The sequence below is a fragment of the Parasteatoda tepidariorum genome, chromosome 5 (assembly GCF_043381705.1).
Source record: "Parasteatoda tepidariorum isolate YZ-2023 chromosome 5, CAS_Ptep_4.0, whole genome shotgun sequence".
Classification (NCBI taxonomy): domain Eukaryota; kingdom Metazoa; phylum Arthropoda; class Arachnida; order Araneae; family Theridiidae; genus Parasteatoda; species Parasteatoda tepidariorum.
Window position 1 is genome coordinate 25,127,424 of NC_092208.1, and position 27,839 is coordinate 25,155,262.

A 27,839-nucleotide genomic window follows, 5' to 3' on the forward strand; every position below is an offset into this window, starting at 1 on the left:
GAGAAAGAATAGGTGAAATAAAACGTCGCAATATTTATTCATGACTAGCGCGTCATGCGGATAATTTTTCTTTATTCAAAATTTATCGTTTGGAAACTGGGATTATGGTCACAATCAACTAGCAATAAAAAGTTTTAAAGAAAAGAATTGTCGTTAGTACCCCCCTCCCTTTTTTTTGTAAGTCGTTTGTGATTTATTTTATTTAATATTCCGCGCATATTCGAGAAGTTTGATTCATAAGAAATGATGTAAAACATAATTAAATCACAACTTCAGTATATTTTGAAAGAACACCATCTACCTTTATTTACTAACGAATATTACACAAAAGTGTTGCCATGCAGAGACAACTAAGTTCTTTTATTTAATATCGCACCGGAATGCAACAAATGATATGTACTTTTCATGTAAGTAAACTGATTTAAGTTTATATTACTAGGGTGAAAATGATTTCACTCATGTTTATAGAGTTAACCTAGCAAAAAAAATTATAATTTCTGACTCTTCTTTAGGCAGAATCAGGCGATGCCACCGTTTTGTCCAGCTTGATGACGCAATATAAAATCGCGTGGTAATACATTATTTATCCCAAAGAGAAAAATAAAAATTATTTTATTGGCATTTATTTAGAAATCTGTATGAATAATAATTTCTCCTTCCGATGTTGAATTACCCAATTACTCTTTTCCCAAGGTATATTTCTGAATTATGAACAATAAACGTTAATCCAAGACAATAGATTAAATCTTGATGACGGAATCAAATTATTTCGAAATATCATTTCCACAGATTCATTCGCCATTATCAAACGAATCTGAGATTTTTGATGGCACGTGAAATTTTGATTAAATTGTTTATAACAGTAGTTAGAAAGTTGTGAAATTTTTGAAAACTAAGTGTAACAGATCTCGTACTTTATGGAAATAATGTTTTGGGTACCTTTTCATGCACTTGACGCATAACAGTTAATTCATATTTTTTTTTTGACAAAAAGAAATAAATAGATATATAAATTAAAAAAATTGATGTTTTTGTGCCTGAAGTATTAATTTTGAACTCATAAAAATCCAGCTACTTCAATTTTCCATTTCTATGCCAGATTTCGTATGCTGGTTCGAATTTTTCAGAAAATTGTTTTTAGAAGCTGCTAATTTAAAAGCTAATTTCAACAGATTTTGCACGTAATGGAAATCAAAAGCAATTTGAGTTAGTTCGGCTTGTTTGCGTGATTTATGGCGCTCTCTGTCGGGCGTGACTCGGGGCCTTGTGTTTGTGTGTCCGCATTGCTTGGTGCTCGTGCTGGGCGAGGCTGTTTCGTGTGACGAAACATTCAAGAAACACCTGGCGTATGGTCCTTCCAGGCCTGGGCAGTCTTAACAATTTTCTTAATACATTTGACATATACTAATTAATATTTTAGTCAAATATGTAGTATTTGTTTGAAGTATCAGATGAAGTCATAATAATATTAATAATACAAAAAACTGTGAAAAATATTATAACACCTGATTTTGTGACTAGCGTGGAATAGCCCAAATGACAGCATTATGAATAATAACCTTAACGCAAGACACTGGGGTTAAATTTAGATAAAGGAATCGAATTATTTCAGGTTTCCATTTCTATAGACTCCCCTCTTCATTCTCGAACGAATCCCAGATTTCGTCTGCCGCTTGAAATTCCAGAGGCAGTTAAGGAGGTTGTTTTACGATTGTCTTTTACGATCACTCAGCTATTGTGTGCATTATGTACCGCATGCAACCAAACACACACATCGATCGTTGGAGAAATCGACGCTGGGGCTGTGCGGTGATAATTCTCGGAGAAGCACCCCTAGGTACAGGCTGCATCATCGATTCTTTTTGCAAGCCGTGTTTTCTCCCTTTCTCAGCTAAAGGCTTGTTTGTCGCTGAAGATCCCATTCATTATTCAGCCTTTTCGAGCCCTTGTAGATGCCGACAGGTGCAGATGTTTCTGAATAAAGGGAAGAAACATATCAATGTTGCTCCTTACTCCTTTGTGCTTTAAAGATAATTTTGACTTACTTTGTTAAGTTTTTGATTCAGGTTTTAAAAAAAATTCTTTTCATTGAATTATCTGGAATATGAAACCTATTTTCTTTCCTCTGAAAACCAGTATCTTTTGAATGATTTTTTTCTTTTTGCTTTAAAGAACGGATTTAATCTCTTAGAGTATCGGACGAATGCTACTATTTTTTCTACAACTTAACGGCATAAGGCAAAATAATGGTGTTCCTTATAAATTAATACGTGAAGATACGATATATAATTATACATGATAAGAATTTATTATAAAAGAACAGACAATTATTCATTACACAAGAACATATAACAATTCATTATACAAGAACATATAAGAATTCATTATACAACGATATCCAAGAATTCATTATACAAGAATTCATTATACAAGAATTCATTATACAAGAATTCATTATACAAGAATTTATTATACAAGAGTTCATTATACAAGAACATACAAGAGTTCATTATACAAGAGCATACAGGAGTTCATTATAAAGAAATAACAGATTAGATAAGATACGTAATAATTCAAGATAAGAATGAATTATAGAAGAACAAAAAAAGAAATGCATTATACAAAAGCAAACAAGAATTCATTATACAGAATAAAACAGTAATTCACTATACTAGAATAAATCAAGATATAATTCTTAATAATGTAAGATTAGAATTTGATATACCAGAACATACAAAAATTCATTACACTGATAGGAATACCTTATAAAAAATAACAAAAAATGTATATAATAATACAAGGTAAGAATTCATTATGCAAGAACAAAGAAGAATTCATTAGACAAAAACAAACAATCATTATACAAAAACGAACAAGAAAATATACGAGAATAAAGCACATTACACAATAATACAAAATAACGATTATTATAAAAGAACGTACAAGAAATCATTACGCAAGAATAATTCGATTGTACAAGAATTATTACGAGAAAATATATAAGACATGTTTACGAATCAAATTGTTTTTTAACCATTTTGGTATTTGATTATTCTTCCTATTGCCTTAATTAAAGCTTTGTTTCGACGATTTTAATACATTGATTCAATATATTTTTGTTTTTACAGTCTTATATTTACAAAGAAAACTACTCTGATTATTTTTCAGATTAAAACGATGCTTCTCACTCACTACATTACAGAACCAATGACAAATTTATTTAAAATTTACAATGTTAGAACATTTTTATAAGATTCTGGTACAAACATTCTTGCAAAGTTATAAAAATGCAGATATTCTCGAAAATTGTACTTGGACCGTGAAAAAAAAATGAATGATCCAAAAATGGTTATTTTGTTGCAATTGTTGCAAAGAGGAAAAAAAAATTAAATCCTTACATACTGTTTGCTGCGTTCCAATTAGGAACGCTAACTAGATGTTTCCAAAATTATTTATAAAGTTCATCCCACAGAGCCAAAAACACTGTAAATTTTACCATATTCTAATAATTTGACCATACTTTTTTCTCAGTGCCAAAGAAAATCAAATCACTTAAAAAATAATTAGGTTTAACTATCAAGAAAGTCTTAGTTTAAAACTTAATTTATTATATTATTATTAATCACTTTTGTATTTTAAATGATTGTTATTATTTCTTTTCATTTCAATGAATTATTTAAATTTTTTTGTGTTTAATGATTTCTTTAAATTATCAACTATTAAACGCTATAAAAATTTAAATTGTCTTCCTATAGACTTAAAATGTTTTATTCAAGCATTTTAAAAATTAATAAATTGGATTTAAAGTTTATTTATGTTAACGATGTTAAATGCGAATATTTTATTATTTATAGAATAGACAATCGTATAAATTCAATAAGCATGTTTTTTTTAAAATCTAATTTAACAATTTTGAAAATTTATTGAAATCCTTTTTTTATTTTTTTTTCGTCTGCTGTATTTTCATTTTAATATAAAAATTCTAATCGAATTAAACGTCGGAGAAAATAATAAACGTTTTCAAAACAGCGGTAGTTTCAACGAATAAATAGAACGTAACTTGATATCTTCAAATGGTAGATGTTTTATTTTTTTCATTGTTTTTTTTTTCAGGAATATGTACAAATCATTTTCGTTCTTAAAATTTTATTTTGATTTGATTCGAATTAAATGTTGAACAGTTTACTAAAGACGACTTAATCCTATTAGGCCTACAACTAAATGAACCGAGTTTTCTTTGTTACTTCCTAAGGCAATGAGTAATTGGATTTCTCATTTTGAAACTCAAAATTTGATTTCAAATCAAGAATTTACGAACGCGGAGATTTGTTTTCTTATTTTAAAAACGATTGCGCATTTTTTCACGCACTAAGTGGTTTCATAATATACTTACTAGAAAATATTTCAAAAATTTTATTAATGTTTAAAATGTTTTGCTATTTTTACTTTTATTTAGATTTTGGAAAATGGAAAAATTAATAATTTTCTTTGTTTTTATAACAAATCTTCAATTGCAGCCGATTGAAGTTAGCTATTTTACGGTAAAATTATTTTTACTTGTTTATTTTTTTGATATAGTTAAATTTTAAACTTTTTATTTTAAAATACTTCTTGCTCATCTACACATTTTATTTATTCTTTTTAATAGCTTAAAGTAGACTATAAATACAGTAAGCATTATTGTAGTAACAATTAAATAAATAAAATTTGTAAAATGCCTCCTTTTTTGAGAATTTAAATTTTATTAATTGATTTTTTTCGAAAAAAAAATGTTTGTCATATGCACTACAACGTATTCTAAATTTTTTAAACTATTTTTTTTAATATTTTTAATTACAAAGTGATTCGCTCATTCACTTATTAGTCGTTTCACTTCTCATATCAAGAATTATTTATAGCGATGAAACCCATGAATATATTAAATGACTTTAGTGTTTTGATTAATTAAAAGGATCTAACGCCATTTTTTTCTAAACGCTTTTTTGAAGCTTTTCCGAATCGTTCTGATTAATTACACCTTTTTATGACATTAGAAAGCTTTAAATCCAAAAATAAAAAATAAAATATGGTAGATTGAGTTACATTGAAATCTACATTATCTCTAGTCCTTATTAAATAGAGATAAAGAAATTGTTTTACCAGATATACTGAAATAAGGAAAATGAAAAAAAAAAAAAATTAAATGAATTCCTCTATATGTTTTACGTTTTAATTAAATCTAAGTTCAAATTAAGCATTTATTTTTTAATTTACTGTTTCTTATTTACTTAACTGCTTCTAAAGAAAAGAATGGTAACAGTAGCAAATTAACATATAGTTTACACCTTTGTAAGTTGTTCACCTGTAAGTTGATAGTAATAATCCTGAATCAAACTGGCAAAAACACTTTCCTGAAATTGCTTGACCCCAGGAAGCTCTTAACAAAATATATTCCATATATTATAACAAATTTTATGAAATTCACAAAATTGACCCCGAAACTATCAAATTCACGGAGCTGACGGAATTCGACTGTGGTTATGTAACATTAATGTAAATTAATTTACTCGGCCAATCTTTTAAATTGGACAATTTTAAATGGGGGAGATTTCCGTAGCCAGCCCCAGTCAAACATCTACACTTTTTTTTTTTTAATTGCAAGTTTAAAATTCATTTGGAACCTTGGCGATTGTAGTTGGCGCGACAGATCACAGTACGGAAATATCCCCTTTAAATAGAAGGAAATTGTCGTGTAAACAGCTTCTTGAACTTCAAATCACCAGGAGGATTTTTACAAAACGTATTCCATGCCTTCTGAGACAAATTTTCGAACATTCATAAATAGTCACTTAAAATACTTTAATTTCCTGGTTTAAGAATGGATAAGGATATTTTTAAAATTACTTCTAAACTTCTACTGAACTCAACAATTACTAACCAAAAACATAACTTATCTTGAATAGTCAAAATATGTACTTAACTTTCTCATTATTTTTATATTGTTCTAAAGCCCATCTCAAATCCAATCTTTATAAAAATCCAATCGGCCAGCAATCTGAAATGAATGATAATTTGTTTATTGTTTACACTTTTTTTTAATCAGTAGTGATTGGTTTTCTCTAAAAATAAACTAGTTTTTCGAAATATCAAACTTTTATTTTTCTTATATGGTTTCTTATACAGTTGGTTCCTAAAGGATGAAATGTTTGGCTAAAGCGCCATTTTGCATTTCAATTTCTGAAAATAAATGCTGAACCTTATTTCCTGAAGACACAAACAACTTCATGTCAGCAGAATGAATAATCAGTATTTATTTTTTTTAGGTTGGAATTTTTTTCTCACAATAACAGTTTTGATGCGTTGGTAAAAATACTAAACTATTTATTGTAATGTCTAAAACAAGCCAACAATGTATTTATCTTTTATTTGCATTTTTCCCCCTTTATAATACTAGTATATAGTCAAGCATAACTTTAAAAGTTAAAACAGTTTTACTTAGAAATGTAGCGAAACGGGTATTTCTTATATATTCTCATCATCTTGATAAGAGTGTGGTCATTTAATGGTCAATTAATTCTCCGAAAAAAACTATTAGAAGCTTGTCATGCAGACGATTCCGTTGGAGTTAAATATCCGTGGCATGCATTCGAGAACGTTTTGGCAAGTATCTCGAAATTCCTCATTTTTAGAGAGGGGAAAAAAAAAGAAAACTATATAAACCCTTTTGATAGCCAAAAAAGTTATGGTTGAAAAGTTTTTACTAGAACTATAGAATGCTTCCAAAGTACAGTACTTAAATTTTTAACTAATTTTTATGCATCATTAGCGATTGAATTTTAAAATAGTTACTAGGCTTTTTTTAATAGTAATCATTACATTACTCACTTTGACATTGCATCGAAAAATTACGTATATAAAATTAACGAATTGTGTTGCACTATGCCAGAAAATTTACTTTTATAAATAATGTCTTCAGTGTTCAGTTTACTATTACAATGGCGTGACTACTCGCGTTTTGTAACACAGGTTTAGTTTTTAATGTTCTTGTAATTATTTTAAATGTGTTTTTGATTACATGCCATACTCTGTTTAAATAATATATCTGTTTTTTTTATGTTAGGAGTTTTTATTGCGTCAACTAGTTACTTTACACACGGTTTTTGATTTCTGGCAGTTTAATTACTTTAACAATTATATTTTATTGTTATTTAGAGTAACGTACCTCTTGTCTTTCTATTTCAGATGCAGTTATTTTAATAAATTCGTATCCTTCCACAAGTAAAGATATTGATTTTTTCAATTTGGCGAAATGCTAGCTCTAAGAATTTCTTCGAAAACTGTTTCATTCACAATAANTTTTTTTTTTTTTTTTTTTTTTTTTTTTTTTTTTTTTTTTTTTTTTTTTTTTGCAGTGTGAAGCTATGCATCGAAAGACATTCTTCATGCGAATTTACAAGTGAATTAATGTGTTTTCAAGTGAATTAATAATTATTTCTAAGACTTTTATATTATTACTTTATCATATTATTACTTCTAAGACTTTTCTTTTTTATTCGTTCTTTTTTAATTTTCATTTTGGTTAGTAAATACTTCGATAGTAATTTTTTTATTATTATTTTAGAAGATTTCTATTACAATATGTAGTCACATGGTGCGTAGCGTTTTTAAAAAGTACTTAAAGGTGCTTATTTTCAATTTTTGTTTTTAAAAGCCCTTAATGGTGCTTTTTTCATTGGATGTTTCTAAAAAGTGCTTAATTTTCCCTTCTCCAAAATGAGATTTTTTTCTTCTTTACCAGTCGGTTTTGGACACGCATTACGCAAAAGCGTGCTTTTTACATTGTTCAACGTTTTCACTATTCATTCAACCACAATTTATTTCGGTGTCTGTAGCGTATGAAAGCGTCAAACATTTTACATGTTTGATGAAATACTTGCGAGTCCTGAGCTGAGTACTGAGCTGAGTTCGGTGAAATTATTGCACTCTCATGTGGAACTGCTGCATTTTGCAAGATGTTCTCTATTTCAGGCTTCATTTTCCACCCTCTGATATCAAACCGAAAAACCTCTTGATCATTTTATAGTGGCTAATATCATCAAGAAAAGAGTTCTTTGTCAGAAACTAGTTATTTTATCATGATCATATAAAATCTTTGAAAATTGTTTTGCATTTTGTTAAAGTATATAGCTCCTAAAAATATTTTTTGAGTGCTTAAAAAGTACTTATTTTTCGTTGAAAGATTTGGCTACTTACCCTGAGTCACTTATGTTTTAATTTATATTCTTATTTGTTTTCTTACAAAAATGAATAAATATTCACTTTTCGCATTTCGTAATATTTTGCATCATTTTACAATAAACACTAAAATAAATGAACTACTACAAAATGCAACAAAAGAATTTTTTTTTTTTAAATATTCATGAAAGCAAATGAAACGAAAGTGAATGACGACGTAAATGCAGTCTTCCGTCATTTTCCGCGAAGTTTATTTGTCATTTCTTTAGATTTTACTCCCTCATTCCACCATAAACATCTCTTCTTATGATTTCGACCTTTAACTTTTTTTTTTCTCTCTCTCTCTTTAACTTTTCAAAAAAAGAAATCAGAAATAATCGACGGGTTTCAAATGGAAGTGACATTTAAATTCAGAATACATATCCATTTGGAAAAAAAAAATTATTACCTTTCTTAAAGTAACGGATTGAAAGACATTCTTTATAAGAGAGAGAGGCCCCGTCGCCCACCTATTCCGCGCTATAAATTCAGTACGTAGGGCTATAAAAAGAAGCAATTTCGAATTTTTTTGAGATTGAGTCAGATTTAGTTTACTGCGAATTTTTCTTCTCTAACTTTTTACGATTACCTTCTAAAATTTTATCACTTTTTAGCTTTTGTTAAGAAATAAAGAACAGTAACGCAAATTGTATTTTTAGATATAGTCTCCCCGGAAACGTTTTTTTGATCAGGATTTATTTTGGAGTTTAAAAAATTAATGTGATTTGGCGAATCGTATGGTATGAAATGGCGGAAAAAAAATGATTGCGGGTAAAGTAAAGATACACTGAGAAAAGATACAGTTACCAAAATATGGAAAATTTATTGAGTTTCTGTCTCTATGGGAACACAAATTGTTCGGCAATTTTTACCGAAGCGATTTGGTAATTATTTTGGAAAAATTAAAAATAAAATATAGTTTTATAATGTGTAATAAAATTTGATAACTGTGGTAAAATTTGATAATTTTATAATGACACCTTAAAACAGCGGTTCCTAATAAGTGTTCCACTGAACTCTAGGGTTCCGTGGAAGGATAACATAATTTCGGAGAGTGAATATTTATGTTGAACCTGTAATAATGATATTTATATCCGAACAATAATCCATAATTTATTAAATAATTTCTGAAATTATTTATGTAAAATAATGACGAAAAAAAGAAAAAGCAACACATAAATTGTTTTTTCAATAACAATATACTATTTTATTTTATAACCGTCGAACTATAACTGTTGAACAGCCGACCCAATTTAGGAAAGTCTACCAATGTTTAACTCCGTATCCTATATTCTCCGTACTCCGTATAGTTTTTTTTTTTTTTTTTTTTTTAAATTAAAAATGTCATTTCTGCGCAGTACTATCATTTTATTAGAATTGTTTTTCTTCGAATACGAATTTTCAGTAGGACCTATACTAGACGAAATCGCTAAATCTCGAAATTAAATATAATAATAATAGAATTCCCATTTTCTCGATTAATTAATAGAATTCACCTTTTCTTGATTAATTAATAGAATTCAACTTTTCTCGATTAATTAATAGAATTCACCTTTTCTCGATTAATTAATAGAATTCAACTTTTCTCGATTAATTAATAGAATTCACCTTTCGAAATAATAAATAACACAACGGATTTTAAATTCATAAGCACCAGAGATTTGAAAAAATGCAAATTTTTCCTTTATTTTGTAAACTACTATCTATTTCATGCATTTTAATCATGGAAAAGATATTTGCAAGGAAAGTGGGAATAAAACAAAACGTTGCCAGGAGGAAGCACTGTATTTAAATGTGATAAAAAATTTTATTCTAAAATTTTTTAATTTAATCACATCCCATTTATTAAATAACGTTACACATTTTATTATTTCCTAAAATATGTTAAAAGAAAGAATAAGTTTGAAACGTATAGAAAGATTTTGAGAATTAGGGAGAGAAAAAATTTTGGACTGCTAGAAAAACTTCTTAAAAAGAAAATTCACTTGGCTATTTGAAAGTCATTTTACGAAGAAATCTTCAAAACGTTCTTGATTCCTAGAAAGAGTTCGCGAAATAAAAATTCGGGTATAAGTTGTCTTGACCTTGAGGTATGGGATGCAGCAGCACAATGTTCCAGTTGGATGGTCATTGGCATTTTATTGATCCACTGAAGGGATGAAAGGCTGAGTGCACCTTGCCATGTCCGAGGATAGAACCACGAGCCTGCGTTTATATGAACGCCATTTAGATTAAAATTTTAATCTCTTTTCTTCTTGCAAATGTTTCCTCTTCGCTGCTTAAGAACTTACCTCACAAAATGATAATTTTTATCCTAAATCAAGAATTATTAGGGGGATTTGGATATTATGGTTCATTATTTTAATATAATCACTACTATAACTTATCGAACTTTTACTTGGGATACAAGTAAATATGCCTATTATAATATCAACTTAATGATTAATCATAAAGAAATATAATGAATTATGGACTTAGTTTTCGTAAGTTTTTGCACCAGAGCTTGCAAATACATTTGCAAGAGCTACTCGTGCAAGAAATTCAGAAATAAATAAATCTACATATTAGGAGATTTAAATAATGAATGATTATCATGAATTATAAGAATCATAATTTAGCGAAGTCTGGTGTCTGGAGGAGTTCTCGCCATGACTGTACAGTACATAAGGAGAACGTGAGACGATGACTCTCACTTATTAACTCCAACAATTGAGAATGTGCTCCGAAGAAGCTGGACTTTCTTTGCACAAATTACAAGTTAGGAAGACCTTTTGCCGATTCCAAAGATTACACATTTTAAATGGCCACTAAAAAAACGTGAGGTAGCTGTTTAATCTGGCCTGTTTTCCTTGGTTATACCAATAATAAACGAGAGGGGTTAGTCATTCATGCTTTTTAGTCAATCAAGTTTTTCCACCTGAGCTTGCAAATACATTTGCAAGAGCTACTCGTGCAAGAAATTCAGAAATAAATAATTTTACATATTAGGAGATTTAAATAATGAATGATTATCATGAATTATAAGAAATTTTAGATACAGGTGAAACGTCCGGGGATTTGAAATTCAGAAATCCCACGCTATTTTATTTCAAGTTCATGCTCTGCTGTGCATATAGGCCGCAGGGGCTATACTCACCCATATCATTTCCCCCCTACTCTTATCGCGGCGGAACCCCGTGCCATTTGCATATATATTTAAAAACTGGTGATGGAAAATGTGATTGGAAAAAACAATTTCGAAAGGCGTAGAAATCGAAAGCTCTGAGTTTGTTTATTACCTATTTCATGAATATTCCGAAGATCCAATGCATTCAGTTCATCCCCAAACTGTACTACTACCGCCTCGCTGAACTGTTGTTCTTAAAAAACTGGGAAGAAATAATTTTAATATCGTTCCGAACTAAAGTCCTTTCGAAATTTGCGATATTATTAGATAAAAATAGCCTTGAGGAAAACGATGTAAATAGAATAATTCTTTCGAAACGAGGAAGGAAAATGCTAATTTCTAGTCAAGTGATGTAATCTTTAATCCATGAAAAAATAATAATTTTTTATTTATTTATTTATTTATTTTTTTGAACAGCGAAGATTTACGGTTATTTAAATACGAAAAGTAATAGAAATTAAAATTGTGTTGAGATAGAAAAATATTTTTTATTAAAATTTTTTTTTTTTTAACTGAATTCTTTATGGTCATTGTTGAACCTCTGAAACAATAAAAAGATTTTTTTAATATATAATCCGTTATATATTTTATATGTATAAAATATTATTTTTATTGTGTATAAAATAATTTTAATATACATAAAATATTGTTTTTAATCTATAATATTTTTTATGTTTATCTTTTTATAAACTAACTAAAATTATGTTTTTTTTAAAAACTTGATTATTGTTTAGAAACTAGGATATTAATTTAAATGTAGCCTGGAATAATGTTCGATATAATTGTTTTATTGGGTATTCCGTGAATTGGATAGATTTTTAGACATTTTGTCAATAATAAAATTAATAAAAAAAATTAACATTAGATAACGTAAATTAAGATTTAAGCAAGGAAAAGCAGATACCTTATCGAAATCTTTTGGAGATGAAGAATATCAAAACTAGTTTGATTGCCGGATGAAACTTTAAAATGTTTCTAATATTAATTTTCAATACTTTTCTATCCCATCCTGCAACAAAACATGTTTTGATGTTTTCACCCTTACTTTCCTGGTTAATTATTTGTTAAATTTTGAAATCGTTTTTCCTTTTTCTGTTCTTAAATATTAATTTGTGACCTTTACTGTGCATTCTTTTCTTAAATTCATTCGGAACAAGGATTCTTAAAGTACTTAATATATTACCAAACATTCAATTGATTGAACTTCCTTTACTGATTTATAAATGTTTACTGCTGTACTCGTTCCACCATTTCAGTCTTTCCTTCCTGGATAATTATTCGTTAAATTTTGATAATACTTTACCCTTTTCTTAAATGTTAATTTGCGAACTTTAAGGGCGCATCTTCGTTTTTTAATTCATTTTTGACGAGGATTCTTAAAATAGATAAATGTATGTTACGAAAAATCCTGTATAATAATCAAGCTTTGATTAAATTTGTTTAACTGATTCATAAATGATTACAACTGTACCCGTTTCAACTTAGACATTTTCCACGTAATATGAATAAAAACATTTGTGAATTTGTAATTGTGATTCATGCATAAAAATTTTTCTGTTTGAACCCTCAATTGTTTTCATTACCTTTATATTTTTTTAAAGATTAAGATTTAAAGTTTGTTTTTTAATTGCTTTATTTTAGCTAAATTATTTACTATTAAAATGACTTCATTTGATGTTCATTTGAGATAGTTTTTAAATCCTTCTAAGCACAACACAGACTGTTCAATCAAAAATAAATCGTAAGAAGCATGACTAATTAGAAATAAAATATAAAGCAGTTGCACTAAATTTTAAAACAATGCAATGAAAAACAATGTCAACTATAATTTGAATCTCATTTAAAATTTATTGCTTTTTATATAAACTGCACTACTTCCCATACCTCCTTTAATCACTTTTAAATTTTCTGTTATCGCTTCATAAGTAGATAATTATTTTTCAATTAATAAAAATTACTTTCCAGTACAAATAAAATTGTCGTTTGCACATTTTCCAGTTGGGGTGTGTTGTCGAACATTTGATTTATTTATTTTTTTATTTGCTACCCCATAAGCGAAAGGAAAAAAAAAATTCTCTTATTAAGCTAAGTGCTTTGGATTGAGCTGTCGGAAGAAAGTTGCCATGGAAACATCACGCTATTGGATAATCCCGAATCCTGGATCTGTCAGGTTACCATTCACAACATCTTTTGCACCTGAGGCATTGGCACCCCATATTGTACCACCCACACCTACATCCCCAACAAAGAACCATTAGCTGTACCCCAGGCGTCTGTACACTACCCTCTCTAGAATCGTCTGCTAGTGATTAAGCACTAGCACCAAAAGCACTCCTCTTCTTTTTCAAAAGGGATGGAATGGTGATATTTCTGAACAGTATGCGACCCAGCTCATGCTATTAATATCGAATCTCTTAAGTATCGTCTGCACTCAGAAGAAGCCATTTTTATCAGATGTATTCAGCGAACCCTTCGAACGTTTCTTTATTCTTTGATTTTTGAGCGGAATATTTCTTTTTAATCAGAATCTGAGTGATATTCTTCATAAACGTTGTAATGGAAGTATTAAGATAAATAAATGTAGTAGACTTCAAGTTGTAAAAAATTATTAATTTCATATCCAAAAATGATGCAAACTCTACTTCCAGGTGAACTTTTTTTGTGTAAGCTAATAACCTGATTTTTCATTTCATAAAGAAGAAAATCAGGAAAGTCAGCTCATCAGAAATATGTTTCTAACTAAGTATCAGCACATCACTAGGAATAACTAAAATTCTGAAAATAGTATTAATTTAGATTCAAATATCCGAACTTCAATTTTTAAATACCTAACCTAAATAATGATACATAAATAATGAAATAACAACTGTTTGCTTGAAACGTTTCCTGAAAATATTTCGTCAACTCTTGTCATTCCTTATCTGAACCAGAATTAAATTACTATCCTAATTATAATTACTTTAATACTGACGAAACAAAGTTATTTTTTAAACAAAAAACTAACCCCCTGCCAAAGAAAACAAATCATGCTTTATCAACAATTGCATTATTTTCTAATTATTTTTAATTAATTTTTTTTTTAATAATCGTTTGCCTTTTACAATTTTAATGCCAATGCCAAAATATAATTATCTAATACTTTTTTCTGCAAACCTAAACACTCCTGACAATATTTTTGGTAACCGGGCATTCAATAATTTTCGAACAAAATTTATTTTATTTTTTCTAAAATTTTCTACTAACCTTGATGTAATTGTTTTTTTTTCTTCCAAAAATTCTCTCTCTCGCTCGCTCAAAAAAAAAAAAAAAAAAAATACTGTTTTTAATTTCAGAAAGTATTGACGATGGCGCTGAGTTATATTTTTAATAATTGTTTGCTTTTTAATCATTTAAAATTCCATACTGGTCAAAAAAAAAAAAAATGATTCTGAAAAATTTGTTACATTTATACCAAACATAAAATTTCATTCGACTTTTGCCTTCGCAAACTTAAATATTAAAGTTAATTACTTAAAACAAAACTGTTCTGTGACTGAAATTAAAATGCAAACTATTTTTAACCTCAAATCCAACAAACCATGAAATGCCACTTTCTAATATGATATAAATGATGATGAAACTTCTATTTTCATATATCCATGTTCTATATGGCTAATCCAACATGGAAGAAATGGAAGTATTCATGCTTCCGTGCCCATTTCATGGTAACTCAGAATTGAAGGCATTCATCATGCCTCATTACCAATCTTAATTTGTTCCTCCACCCTTAAAACGTTAGCGTCATCAAGCCCAAAAACTTTTCTGAACGCATTCAGTTTTTTTCATTTATTCGGTGCACTTACGTTTCGTCCGCGTGGAAATAGTTTTTGAACGGTTTCATGCTAGAGTTGCATTACCAATTTTTGTAATGGGTCAGCCTGTGTAACGTATTTCGTTGAGTTTTATTTTTAGCTGATGTGGAAAGACATCTTGTAATCGAAAGTTAGCCACTCATAGCGGATTTTACTTAAACATTTGGGAAATTATGTTTAAATTTCTTTCCTTTTTTTGTTGCTTATTTAGAGTTTTGTGTTTCAGTAAAGCACGTATTTTATCACTGCTTTTTAATGGGTGGAACGAAACGTTGAGATAGTTTCACTTTACGTGTATTTAAAAAATGATCTAAGTAGAATGGTATCTTTCTTTTTGACTTCTGATCCACTGCAATTAAATTTTCTCTCCAGAAAGATCAAGTTTTAATAATTTTGGGTAAGGATAAATCTGCGGTTTATTGCAATCGTGCATTTCAGAAAGCTCGACTCTGGTTTAAGATAATAGTTTTTATATTTTTGGAATACAAACTGGTCCCCAAGATTTATCCATACAAAATAATTGAAAAGTTTGATTTGTAAATGATAAATCGAGTGTTCCAGAAGGTTCAGTTATAATTTAATGAAATAGCTTTTATGGTTGAATCTTTGGTCCCCAAGAATTATCCATACACAAAAATATAAAAGTATGATTTATATACGGATAAATTGGCTGTTCCAGAAAGTTCGACTCTGATTGAAGGAAATATATTTTATGTTTTTGCGTATAGTTAAATTTTTGCCGTTCCTTCCCCAAAATTTATTCATATTCAAAAATATAAAAATTTGTTTTGTATACAGATTAATTAGGTGCTCTAGAAAGTTCGACTCTGATTTAAGGAACCAGCTTTTATATTTTCAGGTATGGATAATTCTTTAGTCCTTAAAATTTATCCATACGCAACAATATAAAAATTTGGTTTGTGTACGAGTGCTCTAGAAAGTTCGATTCTAATTTAAGGAAATAGTTTTTATATTTTTGCGTATGAATAACTTATTTGGTTTAATGCAGTCAGGTATTCCAGAAATTTTGTATCTGATTTGAAAACTCTGAATAAGGAATTTTGGTAAATGCTTAATTGGGATTGGAATATATATTTCAAAATTATAACCTAGATCTAAGAATGAATGGACCTATGCAAAACCATACAAAACTGGTTGTCGGCATTGAGCGTCTCTGTTGCTTTAATTGGCTTATGACTAAGCACAGACTATAAACTTCAGTGAGTTCTGTAGCATAAAGCATATGCTCTATTAAAATATTTAATCTTTTATTTGAGGCATTTTCTAGATATTTTATCATGCTGTGTGGACAACCAAATGCACAAAGCTATCTCTTTGTACCACTGTTTTTCATTATCATACCTCCCCGCACATTTTTGCATAAAATTTGGTTTGGTCGGGAAGTTGTCTCTATTTTCCAAGAACCCCTACTAAAATTAATAGTGTGGAGTACAGTGACGAAGTGTTATTTATTAGCGCCGAAAATTAAATTTTTATCCCCGGACGGGACGGGGAATGTCCTTGTGCTTATAACGGACGCTCCACCCTTCTGTTTCCCCGCAGCATAGTTCGTTAAGGTTACAGTTAATAGGCTGGAGGTGCGGGAACAAAATGTCTCGTATGAAAACTATAGGAATATGTATTCATATTTCTCATCAGGTTATACTTGTGGGGTAGCGGAGGGGAGGACACCCTTCGAATTTAATCAGAGGGGGTCCAGATGGCAAATATCACGAAGGCACGTGTGGCTATGATGACCATAGGAGCAAACTTACGGCTACAGTGAATGGGGGAATTTTTTCACTTAAGAGAACGGAATTGGAATTATCTCATGCGCCTTATTGATTTCTGATTCGTTGCCTGGAATAAAACGTAATATGGCCATATTTGTACAAGTTATTTTTCTTCCTTTTCTTTCTTTCCCTTTTTTCCTAGTAGAAAATTACTTTTTGTTTTAGTTTGGTTTTATATGCATGTTAACCTAGTTATTTTATTCGTGAGAGTTTTTTCCCCCTTAATAACAATAGTAAAGTTACTACCCATTCTCAAACCACTGTATTTCATTTCATGTAACTTATCTCCTCTATTTTAACAACCCCAAACTTCCTAACGTAAATTTTAAATGTGCTCCCAAATACGAAAAACTAAATAATTTTTGTTGTTGTTTCCCATGATTTATTATCTAATTCCAGCTAAATCTAATCCACGAGTCCGTGTACTATTCAGCTATCACAAGAACTCCCGTTGAAAGTCTGGGGTCGTCTGCTGCTAATAGAATCAAAATTGATTCTAACGGAGATGAGTTCAACAAATAACACTACTCTCTTTCAACCTTAACCAATCCGAAATAACTCACCCCATTTTTCTATTCGACGGATCTTTGTAAATGCAGTAGCGGCTTTCATGTGAGTCTGGTGTCTGGAGGAGTTCTCGCGGCAACAGGATAGTATTTGAGAACGTGAGATGATTTCTCTCATCTCTAAACTAAACAATTGAGAATGTGATCCGGAGAAGCTGGGCTTTCCTTTAACTAATTACAAATTACGAAGACCTCTTGTCAATTTTAAGGATTGCATATTTTAAATGACCACTAAAAAAGCGTGAGATGGCTCTTTAATCCGGCCTGTTTTCCTTGGTTATACCAATAATAAATAGGAGGGGTGAGTCAATCATGCTTGCCTCTGTATTTTTCTCACATAGAACACATTTCTTCTTTTTTATGGATTAATTATTTCCTGAGAAAATGTATACAAAGATTGTTTCTGAAAAAAAAAAACGTTAATGAAAGCGTCTAGTGTTATCTTAGCGTTTATCTGCCGTTATTTTTTATACTTTTTTAAAATTATCTTAATTAAATCTTCCGACTCGTTAATGTGTGTTTCTAGCGTATATTTTCATTTGTTTCTCCCTTATTTAAAAATAATTTTAGCTTACAAAATGTGAGTATTATCAATGTTTATTTCTAACATTAATCTTATTGTGTCGTTTTAACTAACAAAATGTTTAATTTTGCAGTGGCATATTTCAACAAATTAATTGTATCAAATTACTGTTGTTTCAAAGAATGCACTGCAGGTCAAAGAAAAAAATTGTTATTTGAAGAATTTTATTCTAGTACCTCTCAGGAATCTGTTTTTTGTCTTTTGGCACACGAAAAGAATAAATAAATAAAGTGTGGCAGTCACAGAATGACGGTAGCTCTGGAGCAATCTCCTCTCCCCCCTCCCAAAGCAGATTAACACACCCTAATGCAGCTTTTATTGAATCCCAAGGCTCCTGCCTGCTCATTATTTATGCACTACGTCATGATTCACAAACCAACAATGCTGGTTCATGAAGCAAAAGAATAAACTCGTCCTTCCGAAAATATATTCCATTATTAATCCACCCTCTCTACTGCCACCCGATTTTTTTTCTCTCTCTCTACCATCCCAAAAAGCTAGAAGCAAAATTTTGTCTTGTTCTATGCATATTATCGTCTGCGGGTGTGATTCTTGCAGCTTGGAAACAGTTTTCTAAGCGATTTGTGGAAGAACAAAAAGAGGAAGGAAGGAAAGATAAATAGTGTTTTTGTTCTTTTGGCAAACGATTTGTGTGTGGTCTTTCAATTCGCATGTATAATAAAAGTCAGTAAAAAAGCAATTTTTGCTGTTAGTGAATATTAAAATTTTTATTTGGGATCGGTAATTTTCATTTGTAAGATGCTTTTGATAAACAATGGGTGAAGTGTATACTAAATTTCAGTTTTTGATATAACTTTTTCTGATTGCCATGATAATTACACTTATGTGAGTTATAATTTGTAGCAGTAAGAAATATCTGTCTGACTTAAAATTTTTTTATACTTTTTTAATATTTAATTTATTTTCTTGTTTAGTTTAATTTTTTTTTAATAAGAAAACTTTTTTTTAACACAAATTACGATTCATATGCTTTTTTATACATAAAAGACACATTTAAGAGTCTAATCAAAAATTCTAAAAGAAAGAGGTAGTGTGTGTAAATTTGTATGTCTTTATTATAACTTCAAAACAGTTAGTGTTAGCATCCTGAAATTTTTACAGCGAGTGCAACGGGCAATTCCAGATCAAGTATCAAAAATGATTCGTAAATTTTAATTAATTCTTTTAGGAGGAGCATTTAATAAGTAAATATTTTGTATAGGTTAGCATTAATCATTAAACTGCTGACGCTTTTACTTTTCTATATTTTAAAAGATAATATCAGCGACTTTTACTTGCTTACAGCTCTTTTTAATTATAATTAAAAAATAATAGAAATAAATTGCATAGACTTTTAAACTAATATCTTTTATTCGTTATGTCAGGCAAGAGCAAGGATCAACTTGGGTGGCATGTACGTGACAGAGAACTGCGTCTTAGAGTTAATCTTAAGCGTTATGGAATTACGTGTTTATTTATTTTTGTAGTTACGCTTTTAATACGTGTTTCTGTAAAACGAAATAACATAAAATAATTAGGAAAAAAATAAGTTACATACTAAAAAGCAATCTAAGTAATCAAAAAGCAAAGCAATCAAAAAGAAAAGTGTACCAATTTTACGAAGTTTTTTTTAAAAATTTTAAAGAATCCACCAATATTTGACTTGTAAATTAATTTCTCTCGTCTCCAATTTGCATAAAATAATAATATATATATATTTTAGCAAAAGAATTAATACTAAAAAATCAATTTCAATATTAATTGCTTTTACTGGCGCTGTAGTTTTAAATTGCTTGTTCCAAATTGTTTCCAAACGATTAATCGTAATTAATATTTAACAATATCGATGTAAAATATTTCAATTTTTTTTAAAACACGTTTTATCTTGTATCCTTAAAGATTTTGTAATCAAGTTGCTGTACTCTCGAATACAAGTTCATTAAAGTACATTCTAGTTAAGCATGAAACTGTTTCTTTGAAGTGTTTTAAATTAAGCGATCTAAATCGACAAACCAATATTTACTATCGTTTGCTAGAAAAAGAGTTCTTTCAGAAAGGTGATGAATTGATTGGATGCTGGAAAAATTAATTATAGTTTATAAAGAGCGAGTAATTCGTTCGATAGGTCAAGTCAGATTTTTTATTGGAAAATTTATAACCACACATTGGTTAAAATTATGTATTCTAATTGCGTGGAACACTATTTTGAATACACTGTTAAAAAATTTGGTGTCTTTAACTATAGTGCATTTTAAAATTAATTATACGATTCTCTGATTATCCGAAGCATGGCTGAATTAATCACCTTCCTGTGTTTACAATATTATGGTTCAAAGTACCTTTTATTATGCTGCAAAATTGAACTGAATTCTAGAAGAGTATACTTAACTCTATGAATGTTTATATGAATTTCTCTGTTTATGTAAGTTGGAACATTCTAAGTGCGAAGCAATGTAGTTTATTTATTTATAACCGTTGTTGAACAGCCTACCCAATTTTGAGTTTACTACTACCAAGGTCCAACTCCGTAGCCTTGTAATATTGAACCCAATCCAGAAGATAAGGAAATTCCTGGATTGGGACAAACAAGCCTTCGTGAAGGGTTTTTGATGGAACTAACCCTCATTCGCGTTCTATGGAGAGGAAAGTCACTAAAACCTCCCACGGTTAGCCACGACAAAGGGATTCTAACCCATGTCTACCATCGAGTATATTTTATGTCAACACTGTGGTTGGTGCAAGTCGGGAGCAGAATTCGTATCAACCAGCCACCGTTGGGATTGGAACCTGGTCACCGCGACTCCCATCTTTGAATCTGTTTCGAGTCTGTTCAGTTTTTCTCTTCGCTTTTTCTTTTAGATGATAAAAATCTTCAATGATTTATTTACTTGTTTGGGCGTCAAAAGCCGAATGGCGAGATTGCAAAATTTGGCCTTTATCCGACATATTTCTCAGGCTCGGGCAGATCCAAGCTCCATGTAATCATATATTTTTCGGACTTGAATTAAAATTTTTCGGGCTCGGATCTCCAAAATCGTGCCCGTAACTCTAGTATAGAACCCCAAAAACATTTTTACTGCAAGATGGTTTACATATTTTAAAATATGCATTTTAACTGTAGCATTCTTTAAAAAAAAAATTTGCTTGGCGAAAGAGTCTTAAGAAACAAATTTATGTAAATTTTTGCCAATTTATCACCAAAAGTCATAAAGATCTTTATCTGGAAAACAAGCCTGTCCTATACTCTTGTAACCTTTTTACCAGATTGCATAAGCAAAGAAGTTATTGGGAACAAACTCATATTGAAAAACACCATAGAAAGCGCATAGATTTCACTAGATTAATTGAGCATGTATAAAAACAACGCAAACTTCTCCTATCTTACGCGTATATATATATTTTTTATTCATTTGTTTTTTTTTATGTACACTGAGGATACTGTTATACTTTAGTATCAATTTTCTTCCCCTTATTTGCTATCCTTTATCTTACGTTGTCCCTTTTGTTGTTTTTAATATCTTTCCTCTCTTATGAAGATGCAATATCCTGGTATAGAACTGAAGTGGAATTGGGGGGGGGGGAATCTATTATTCACCATCAAGAAAAGAAAATGTCGCGACAGTCTCTAGATGTTCTTAGAACGTTTTTTCCTTCCCTACAGTTTTCAGCTTTATTTGATTTTCTGGGATGCAAGGAACAAAGAATAAGAGTCTTTTTAAATTTGTATATTGAAAAAAAAAAGTTCGAATTTAGCTTCTGACTCTGTACATTAATAAGAGGAGGGAAAAAAAGTAGCACTTGAGAAGTATTTAGTTATATGTGGGTGGCAACGCAATTTTTATCGTTTGCTTGCTGGTTTGTGTTTGCTTGATAAATTGAATGGCTTTTTTTTCTCTTCGTTCGTAAAAAGTTCAAGTATATTGTTAAGTGATGTTTCACCATTATGGAGAAGGTCTGATTTATTTGTTGAGCTTTTGACGTTTAGAGGATATTAGAATATTGAAATAATTCGGTACTTTTTTGTATTTAGCTATCTAAATAAATTCTCTAAATAAATTCTCTAAGCGCTGATTAATTTTTTTTGCATTTTTTTGCAGTGAGTGTTTGTTATATTTTTACTATTGCAAAATTTAAGATAATTTTCATTTTAATAAATATACAATTACAATAGCAATTAAGATAATTTTAAGAAATAATTATTTACTGGTCGTCATGATACTTGAATAAACAGTAGTTAGGGATTTAATCTTTTATGTTAAAAATATTATTTACACCTGGGCGTGACATCTCAATTCTAAAGATACCAGCCAGACTAAATTATTTGCTAGCCACATTTTTCGCGAAAAATACGAGCGATTTTTAAAATGTTAAAATCGATGTACTTTTTGGTGACCAAAACCATAAAAATAGAACCATAAACTGAATAATGGAAACATATTTATTGCAAAGTAATAAGAATATTAACTTAAAGTAAGGTTGCAATGAGATCTCAATGGTTTTTGTATCTTCCACATATCATTAAAATAAAGAAAATATCAAAAATGATCCTATACCTCTAACGTTTCACGTTTTTATACTGCTGTCTTTCAAAGCTTAAATACGACCTTGCAGTCTTCATTTCAAATTCTGTTACACTAGAGTCAATCCTTGTTATTCTAGTTACTCTGTTACTTACTTGCCAGTCCTAAATATTCGATCGCCAATGGCGAGCTGGAGAGAGGAAATTTCGCACCTTGATTTACGCTAGTATTTTTTGTTATCTAAATCGAACATTATCTATACTGTAAGTCACATGTTCTCTAACGAGGCACATGCTTTAAGCCAAGCTGCAATATTCTGACGTAATGAAAGTAGTTCTTGTTGTCATAAATGTAATTCGTGATGTCATGAATGTAATTCGTGATGTAATCAATGCAGTTAGTGATAATCGTATGTGTACCGTAAATGATTCAAAATAAGAAAATTCGTGTTCCATGACTTGTTCAGCATTCTGACCTAAGAACAATAGAACATAACAGTGCAAATTTAAGCGTAGATCAGGAAACTGCATCCGAAATTCAGAATTTACAAGTCTTTTCTATCAAAATAAAAAAAGAAACCAGTTACCAAAAAATGGATAATGAATGAACGTATAAGAAAAATTGACGGCAAATACTAAGGAATGCCCAATAATTAGGCATTCCTTACTATTCAGGAATATCCAATGACTGAATAATTACTAAAGAGTACCTAATCAATAAACGAATAATAAGACATACTTGAATCTGTAGAAAAATACTAAGGAATATCTAATGAATGAACAAATAACTGTACCTACATAATGTATAGGTAATTAATTAGGAAACTCTAATGAATGGGGCAATTATAATGAGTACTTAATCAATAGGCAAATAATAAATACTTGAGGAACCTAAAGGATGGACTAATAATAAAAAATTACCAAGGAATGAATGAAAAAAAAAAGTATACTAAACAAACCTCTTAATCACAGCATATGGGAAAAAACATGTTTAGGCAGGTAGCTAATGAAGTTAGCATTCCAATATTAAAGGAAACAAAATCTTTTTGAACTTAATGTCAGAAACTTAATGCTTGGTTTATTAATGTGGGTAACGTAGATAAAAAAAAAAGTTAAGGATCATAGTTGACGCTTGATTTTAGTAGTTCATACATATTTGCTGATACATTTATAAATAGTACTAAATTGTACCACGATTTCTTTCAAGATGTACTGTAATAATATGTAATCAAATCGGATTCATATCGTCCTAACCTTAGGATGGCCTAACCTTATATTGATGTAACTTTCTTAAACCATCAATTTCAACAGCATAATGAACAGTAAATTTTTATGCAAATTAAAATTTGCCCTACGCTTTAGAGGACAGCTGCCTTATGTTAAGGCATGGCCTAGCCTAGGGGAACGACAGCTTTAAGCCTAGACCTTTCAAACACCTTGTAGTAATTTTTCTCCGCTATAATAAAGCAACATCTCTAAATCACTTATTCATTCTAAGAACGTTGTACCATAAATGAAAATAATGAAATTGCAGTCAATTTAAACAAAATAAAAAAAAAATTTGGTCAGCGCCTGCTGTTTTTCGATTGAGTTGTTTCCTGTTCTCTCTCAATTCTTTTATTTCTAATATATTTTTTTCTCTTTCTTTGCAGGCATAAACGAAAAGTCCAGAACTTTTTACCGTGTAAAACTCACCACCAGGGCCGCTGCGACATGGGGGGTAGTGCCGGCATCACCTACGACGACGTCTTAATCAATCATCACCCAACGCGGCTGCCTAACCACCTAAACCCGGAGACCAACACACTCACCCCTATAGAGGTAAGAAATCTCATATTTATATTTTTTAATGCTTTTCGCAGACGATCAGGACCTGCCGCTGTGAAGTACTTCGTTTTTTATCGTTTGACACTGACGAAATAGAAGTATGAAATGTAAATGGAAGCAAACGATAAGGGAGGGTGGAAGTCAACAAGGGAGGTATTGTGTGATTAGACCTCCCTCTTGTGTAAATTTTATTCTTGCTTTATTACCTAACATCTGACCCGATGAGAGTTTGTTCTTGTTCTACCAAATAGAATGAATTATGTTCGAACCTCTTCATATCACGTGGAGGAATTTTTTTTATTTTTAAATTTATTTTATATGAGATAAAATTTAATTTTGATTTATCTATAATTTATCTGTGTGGTATTTTATTTGTGGGAAACGTTCCTTTCAATGTAAATTTTAAATTTGTAATTGTCTGGTATATTTTAATCGCCCGCAATGAAATTTTTTAACAGCTGTTTAAGCTGTTAAAAATTTTTTTTTCTGTAGGAAACTGGTTTCTAAGGTAAATCATAAGAGATTTTAAAGACTGGTGCATTTACACTTCACATCTTACTTTATGCAGGATGTGAAAAAAAGTGTTTAGAAACAGTCAAGTTTATGGAGAAATATTTATCGAATCTAAAATATTTATCGGATAAAGTGAAAATAGACGCATTCGATATTTTTTTAAAAACTGCTCAATGATACCAAAGACGATCATCTGGGTGGGGGCACCTTTGAAAAATCAACTTCTATTTTTCATTTCAGATTCGGATTCTCCAGAAAAAGTAACCTGACTTGATCTGTAGGTCTATGCATTTTACTTCATAATGGGGCTGTAGCCAAAAAAATTAAAATAGGGTACAAACTGTTTAATATGGCTAATCTTAAGGCCAATAATATTAAAAATATGAAAATAGGCATGTTACACATTTTTATAATTTTTGTTCAAAAAAAAAAAAAAAAAAACGAATTTCTTTTTTATTTTACTTATTTATTTCACTACCTGATGCGTCTCAAGATGCGCATCAGATCAAGAACATAAAATTTACACACTTCACATTTTTAATTGATTATTTATAATTTTTCTTCGACGAAAAATTCCGTAACAGTTTTCTTTCCTTTATTTAATTTTCGCTAATTTTCGTCTCGAGATTCGCTTTTTCCAACAATTATTTTAATTTTCTCGGTTGCAGCGCTAGTAGTACAGCGCTAGCGTGAAGTAAAATACATAAACGTAAAGATCAAATAAGGTTACTTTTTCTTGAGAATCCGAATCTGCAATAATAAAATATTGGCTATAAATTTAAAATTTCAAAGTTTCCTGACATCCTGATCCTAAGGGATGGGGGGAATAGAAGAACGAGTTTGGTATCGTTTGAAAGTTTTTACAAAAGATCGAATGCGTCTTATTTTCACTCTTACGGTCTGAGGTATATTTTTCGAGGTATTTAACAGTTCCCCAAACTTTTGTTCACACCATGTATAAGCTTCAATAAACGAGTGCATTATCGTACTAAAAAACTTTTACAGGCTGCTGCATTATTTAACTATATAAACTTCTAAAGATTGATACTTTATCAGATATGAAAGTTACAGTTAACGACTCTCAAATTCGCACCTTACATTTTGGTTTAGAAATCATTATTAATCTACTGATTTACTTTAATTGGAAATTATATAATCCAGAAGTATCCCGGATGCCTTATAATATATTCATATATCTTTAATGTTACTCGATTAAACTTTCATTAATCATCCACACATTGTAGCTTTATCTATATACATAACATATGAGTTTGTAAATTGTTGGTAAAACGCTCATTTTAACTTTAAACTTGGTTGGAAATATCGCAATGGCAGTTCCATTAATTACATCTTAGCAATTAGTCACCTAAAAATTTCGTACATGGTTTATACATCAAGTTATTTCTCCAAAAATGAAATACTTCACGTCTCCGTACATATTTATTAAATACACTCTCTGCAAGCTTAATATTAATTTTTAAAATACTTGCTAAATTTTAAAAGCATCTAATAATTCAATGTTTGAAATGAATTTTCTAGACAATTCATATCCATTAGATATTTGAATATATCTTCATTCTCGAAAAGCCTTGGCAGTTAGTTTACTCCCAGAACTCCTATTCGGCCAACCCTTAGGGAAGACGATCTTAATTAAAGCGAACATGGAATTTGTTTTAACCGCCAAAACAAGCAGCCGATATTTGGTCCATCTTCACGGCATTTCCCATAAGAAACTTGTTCTGTGTCATCCTCTGCTCTTTTGAGTTAAATTGGCTTCATTTTCAAATGTACCAGTGAGGCTCATTCGTTTAAGAAGACGTAACGGAATTTTGGGAAGCGTGGGTTGGCGACAGGTTCAGTAAATGGCAAATTATGGATTTTTAATTGCTTGCCTCTTCTGATTTCGAAAGTGTCATAGATATATGTGCGCAGATGGAACAAGGAAATGCTATTAATTTTGTGATTATTTAATTCTGTTGCGGTGTTTGAGGACTTTTTTAACTATCGCTATCTGATTTTCGAATTCGAAAATTGAAACTCGTGAATACAAAGTAGACCCAAAAATATAGTTCAGAGACTGCAAATTATATTTTTCGCCATACACTGTTTACGACTGTTGTTATGAATAAGAATTTTTTTAAAATTGATTTTGCGTGTAATTTGAAGAAAAAGATATTGAGATTAATTTGTATATCAACGCAGGGACACCTTTGAAAACAGAGTATCAAGCTTCTCCAACAACATTACAACATTATCTCCAGTTAAATTGATATAGTCGGTAAAGATTGCAGTATGAAAAGCGTCATTTTGAGTGAAAATATATTATAATTAATTTGCATATGCAAGACTGCCTTTGAAAACAGAGTATCACACGTTTCCAACAACATTACAACATTATCTCCAGTTAGATTGAGATAGTCGGTAAAGATTGCAGTATGAAAAACGTCATTTTGAGTGAAAATATGTTATAACTAATTTGAATATGCAAGACTGCCTTTGAAAACAGAGTATCAAACGTCTCCAACAACATTATCTCCAGTTAGATTGAGGTAGTCTATAAAGATTGCAGTATAAAAAGCATCATTTTGAGTGAAAATATATTAGAATTAATTTGCATATCAATACAAGACTGCCTTTGAAAACAGAGTATCAAACGTCTCCAACAACATTATCTTCAGTTAGATTGAGATAGTCGGTAAAGACCGCAGTATAAAAAAGTATCATTTTGAGTGAAAATATATTAGAATTAATCTGCATATCAACACAAG

At 30.0% G+C, this 27,839-nt stretch overlaps 1 protein-coding gene across 3 annotated transcripts in view; it reads left to right on the top strand.

Moving 5' to 3' along the window:
• The window catches only part of LOC107441868 (uncharacterized), a 257,831-nt gene that overhangs the window by 213,669 nt on the left and 16,323 nt on the right, over positions 1-27,839 (top strand). For all 3 annotated transcript variants that reach the window (XM_021146403.3, XM_043048077.2, XM_021146404.3), the window contains one exon: positions 24,384-24,552. In XM_021146403.3, the coding sequence (XP_021002062.2) occupies positions 24,384-24,552 (169 nt within the window). The remainder of the gene's footprint in view (positions 1-24,383; positions 24,553-27,839) is intronic.